General features: G+C 35.8%; 1 protein-coding gene across 1 annotated transcript; it reads left to right on the top strand.

Annotated features, from left to right (window-relative positions):
- Nucleotides 1-284: 284 nt before the first annotated feature.
- LOC107139726 (lysozyme C-like) lies at nt 285-4,195 on the top strand. Its single transcript, XM_048805251.1, has 4 exons — nt 285-456; nt 1,381-1,545; nt 3,154-3,232; nt 3,969-4,195. The coding sequence occupies exons 1-4, from the start codon at nt 321-323 to the stop codon at nt 4,033-4,035; spliced, it is 447 nt and encodes a 148-aa protein (XP_048661208.1). The 5' UTR covers nt 285-320; the 3' UTR covers nt 4,036-4,195.
- Nucleotides 4,196-4,593: the final 398 nt, after the last annotated feature.

The raw sequence follows: 4,593 nt of genomic DNA, 5'->3' as shown, positions 1-4,593 counted from the left end.
GTGAAATTGAATTTCCTGTCTTGGAAATGGTGCTGTTTTCCCAATTCTTCCTGAGCCAAAGCTTTAAACAACATCATGACTTTATTTTCTTGTAGATTAATTCTCAGAACATCATAATATCTCTCTTCAAACATTAAAAAATAAAAAACATTCAAGGGTGGTGAACCAATAAGTAGTTCCTGCTCTGCACACAGCTCCAAAGGTATAGTAGCCCTTTGGAGAAGAAGGAAGACCAATGGATAGAAGAAGGAAGTTCTAAGATGTTAAATACTGAGGCCAGCTTCCCTAGGTAAGCTTGGTGGTCTGACTTTCCCATCAACATGAAGGCTTTTCTGATTCTGGGGCTTCTTCTCCTTTCTGTCATAGTCCAGGGCAAGGTCTATGAAAGGTGTGAGTTGGCCAGAACTCTAAAAAGACTTGGAATGGATGGCTACCATGGAATCAGCCTGACAAACTGTAAGTTGGGTCTTCCTCATTGTTTTTACAATGATTGAAAACATCATTTTGGTCCTATAGAATTAGATACCTGCTGAAGGGATGTGGGTATTATTCATTTTAAGTTGATTAATCTTCATTTTCTTGCACAACATTCAAAACATGCCATGACGAGAAGTTACTGTATAGCATACTCCAGATTCTCCAATCTCTGTACTTTTCAGATTGACCTCAAACATTTCCCCTTCCACAGCTATTTGTAAATGAATGAGCAAGTAAGTACATGAATGGGTGGTTGAACAAAATCACAGAATACCTTTCCTATTCCATAATTCTTGGTTTCAAGATTCAAACTTAACATCCAAATTCACCTTTAGGTATTACAAGAAAATCACTCTCAGAAAAATCCTTAAATGTTTCTAATAAAGCATTTTCCCATCAGCTGTGTATCTGCTATGAATTTGTACAACCTTCTCAACAGCTCCATTTTCTGTTCTAGGCTCAGTGTTGTCTGAGAGATGAGAACAAGGGGAAGGCAAAAGCAGTGGAAAAATAGCAATTTAAAGATTTTTAAAAGTACCTTATCTTGCTTCACAGTCTTATAAACTGATTTGAGCTACAAAAGGATACTCCTAGGGACCCTCTATAACAAAGGTATTGAGGCAGGCAGGCATGGTGGCTCAGACCTGTAGTCCCAGCTACTTGGAAGGCTGAGGTGGAAGGATCACTTGAGCCCAGGAGACCACCCTGGGAACCCAGTGAGACCCTGTCTCAAACAACAAAACAACCCTAACCTGTTACTAATATTTTATCAATTAAATACATCTTGTACTTACAAAGTAAGTCTCTAGAAAAAATACAATTAGTTGCATAGAATTGGTTTTGATACACAGTATATAAATCAGTTGGTGTTGCTATTTATTACAAAAAACTATTTCTTTTCAGGGGTGTGTCTGGCCAAATGGGAGAGTAGTTACAACACCAGAGCTACAAACTACAACCCTGGAGACCAAAGTACTGACTATGGGATATTCCAGATCAATAGCCACTACTGGTGTAATGATGGCAAAACCCCAAGAGCAGTTAATGCCTGTGGTATATCCTGCAATGGTAAGACTAGATAATATTTGAGTGGTGGCACAAGAACTACCTGCATATATTTACAAGAACAGATGTTCAAACAAATCAAATAGCCTTGAAGGGTTTTTGTCAGGGAGCTAGAAAAAGTCCATCTCAACTTCTAGAAAGTGATTGTTATCCTCAAAAATTCCCTGAATACAAACAGAGCTGGGGATTTAGCTCAGTGGTGGAGTGCCTGCTCATTTATTGTTAATGGCCTTATTGAAGCTTTTCTAAAACTTTGCCATTCCATGTATTCACTGAGAATGGCTTAGGGATCTTTTGATTGTGTGATCCTTTTGATTGTTTTATGCGTTATTATGAAAGGTCCTATGTATGAAAAAAGTTAGATTTTCATATAATGAATATCCAGATGACTGTACACTTTCAACAATAATTGACATCTTTCCATAGATTCTTCTTGTTATTTATACATTTTGCTGAGAGATTTTAAGGTGAATTAGAAATGTTGATATTTTATTTCTAAATCCTCTAGCTTGAATCTCCAAAATACACAATTCCTAAATAATCATTATCACACCTAAAATATTACCTCATGTATTTATGTACTTGGGATGAAACATTGTGTTTTAATAAGAAAAAGAACTCTCAAGGTTTGTTACATATATAAGGTATGAGAGTATTAGACTCCTGAACTCATGAAAATAGAAATAGCATGTACAAATTTTAGTGTATAAAATAGTGCATACATATTGCAGACTTATTTTAAAAATATTAAATGTTAAAATTCCCAAGAGAAAATCAATTTTATAAAATTATTTTTGACTTAGCTGATTTACTTAAAAATTGCTTTTGTATTGTATAATAATCTATGGTCATTGAATAATATTTAGAAAAATATAAGCAAGATGAAATAGCATGCACAGTCTTACTACCCAGAGATTTATAACCATGGATAATTTTTGGTGCATATTCTTTCTGAATGTATTTCAACATGTAAAGATATATTAAACATATACATAGCTAGATACAACTGTGTTTTTACAAAAATTAAATTTTATTATACACCTTGCTCTACAAATATCATCTATTCACATAAATTATTTCCATATCAATGTGATTTTTTGAAAGGGAGAGAGAATCCACTGTTAGGCTGTTTCCACTTTTCCCTTTTATGAATTGCTACAAATGGCTTTATGGATACATGTAAGGGGTTTCAATATATTTCTCTCTCTCTCTCTCTCTCTCTCTCTCTCTCTCAATTCTTTTTAACTTTTGTGCATATTGCCACTGAGACATATTCCCAGACTTTTTATTATTTCTTTGGGATATAACATCAGTGGTAGAATTGCTGAGTAAAAAATTTCAGGGCATGTATTTTTTTACAGTATGCAAAGAGGACTTTCTTCCATATTAATTAATAATTCCAGGTCTCCAACAACTTTAGTAATTGAGAAACACTGTGTTATTTCACGTCAATAACAAAACAAATTAAGAGGAAGTTTTCCCAACAAACACAGATATATAAATTCTTGGCGTGGTATGCTTTCCTCTGCCTAACATAATAAACTGGCTAAGTGTAAACTTCCAAGGAAATTGTTAGAACATCCTTTTCATGCCTCATCACCTCTCTTCCAGCTCTGTTGCAAGATGACATCTCTCAAACCGTGACTTGCGCAAAGAGGGTTGTCCGTGACCCACAAGGCATTAGAGCATGGTATGTTTTAAGGTTTGAAAGGGGAAACTGTTTTACTCTACTGTTCATATATGCAGTGAGAGGAAAAAAATCAAAGACCTAAGTGTTATTCTGAATGTAAAGTTGCGCTTTGAGGCCTAAGGGACACAATGTATTACCTCCTTCAGAAGAGACAATCAGCTTGAACTGATTCACAGTCTTGTCCATTTACTCCTCTATAGATTTTAGGGATTTCTAAAGTTTTAAATATTCTCCACACTCTACTAGTTCCTTGTCATATCTTTTTTTGGGGGAAAGTGGGAGGTTTGTATAAGAGATAGAACCAGGAAACTTAACCACTGATCCACAGCCCCAGTCCTTTTTTATTTTTTATTTGGAGACAGGACCTCACTAAATTGCTAAGGCTGGCTTTGAACTTGCAGTCCTCCTGCCTCAGCCTCCTGAGCTGCTACAGTTACAGTCATGCACCCCATGTCGGCCTCCTTGTCATATTTGAAACAATTTGTGGAATAAGTAAATGGACCATGCACATAATTCAACATTTGTGTTCAGCATTCTGTGCCCTATGGAGGCCTCTGAGGATGAGCAAAGCATCTTGTATACTCATCTCCACTTAATCAGTAGCAGTACCTGGGTCTAGTTGTAGCCTGTATGATATTTATGGATAGGATTTTTTGCTCCCATAAAAGGAATTGAGTATGTACACTACAATGCAGATATGTTTTAACCTTTGTTTGTGTTTCCCTTTTCTCTGCAGGGTGGCATGGAGAAATCATTGTCAAAATCGAAACCTCTCTCAGTACATTCAGGGCTGTGGAGTGTAACTGCAAAATTTTCCTTCTTCTTCAGCTCATTTTGTTACTTTGCCACATTAAGGGACACACTGCCACTAGTGTAGTGTGTCACACTACCATTGTTTCCCCTTCAAACAAGTAGCATTTTTACAGAAGCAGGAACAAAATATAGCCTTTCTCCTAAGAGCCATGCCGTTCATAATTTGTGTTTTACTTAATAGTAACCCCCCATTTTCAGCTTACTAATAAAGCTAATGCTGGTGAAAAACTTACCTACAACCTTGATTATCAAATAATCTACAGTACATTCAGTTTTTTATTAAAGATATAATCAAGACTTAATCTTAAATGATACCAGTATTTCCCAATATTAGACAACAATACAAAAAAAGCTATCTAAAAACCACTGGAATTTAGGCAACATCCAAACTGTGTAGCACCCAATGCCTTCCATCTATACAGTTATCTCCAAAAATAGGAAAATTAACCACTCTCTTGGGCAATATAAAATTCTTAAAGGATTGGAAAGCCAATGCCTAAAGTGAAGACTGACCGAAGGAAAAATGTGTTTGCACAAAGTGTGTGACA

Source organism: Marmota marmota, unplaced genomic scaffold (genome assembly GCF_001458135.2).
Source record: "Marmota marmota marmota unplaced genomic scaffold, marMar, whole genome shotgun sequence".
NCBI classification, from domain to species: domain Eukaryota; kingdom Metazoa; phylum Chordata; class Mammalia; order Rodentia; family Sciuridae; genus Marmota; species Marmota marmota.
Note: the sequence above shows the minus strand (reverse complement) of the source record. Positions and strands in the feature narration are given on the sequence as shown.

Coding starts and splice junctions, on each gene's coding strand:
- LOC107139726 (XM_048805251.1), top strand. CDS start 321: ATGAAGGCTTTTCTGATTCTGGGGCTTCTTCTCCTTTCTGTCATAGTC. Junction 1,546..3,153: donor CTGTGGTATATCCTGCAATG/GTAAGACTAGAT, acceptor CCTCTCTTCCAG/CTCTGTTGCAAGATGACATC. Junction 3,233..3,968: donor CCACAAGGCATTAGAGCATG/GTATGTTTTAAG, acceptor TTTTCTCTGCAG/GGTGGCATGGAGAAATCATT.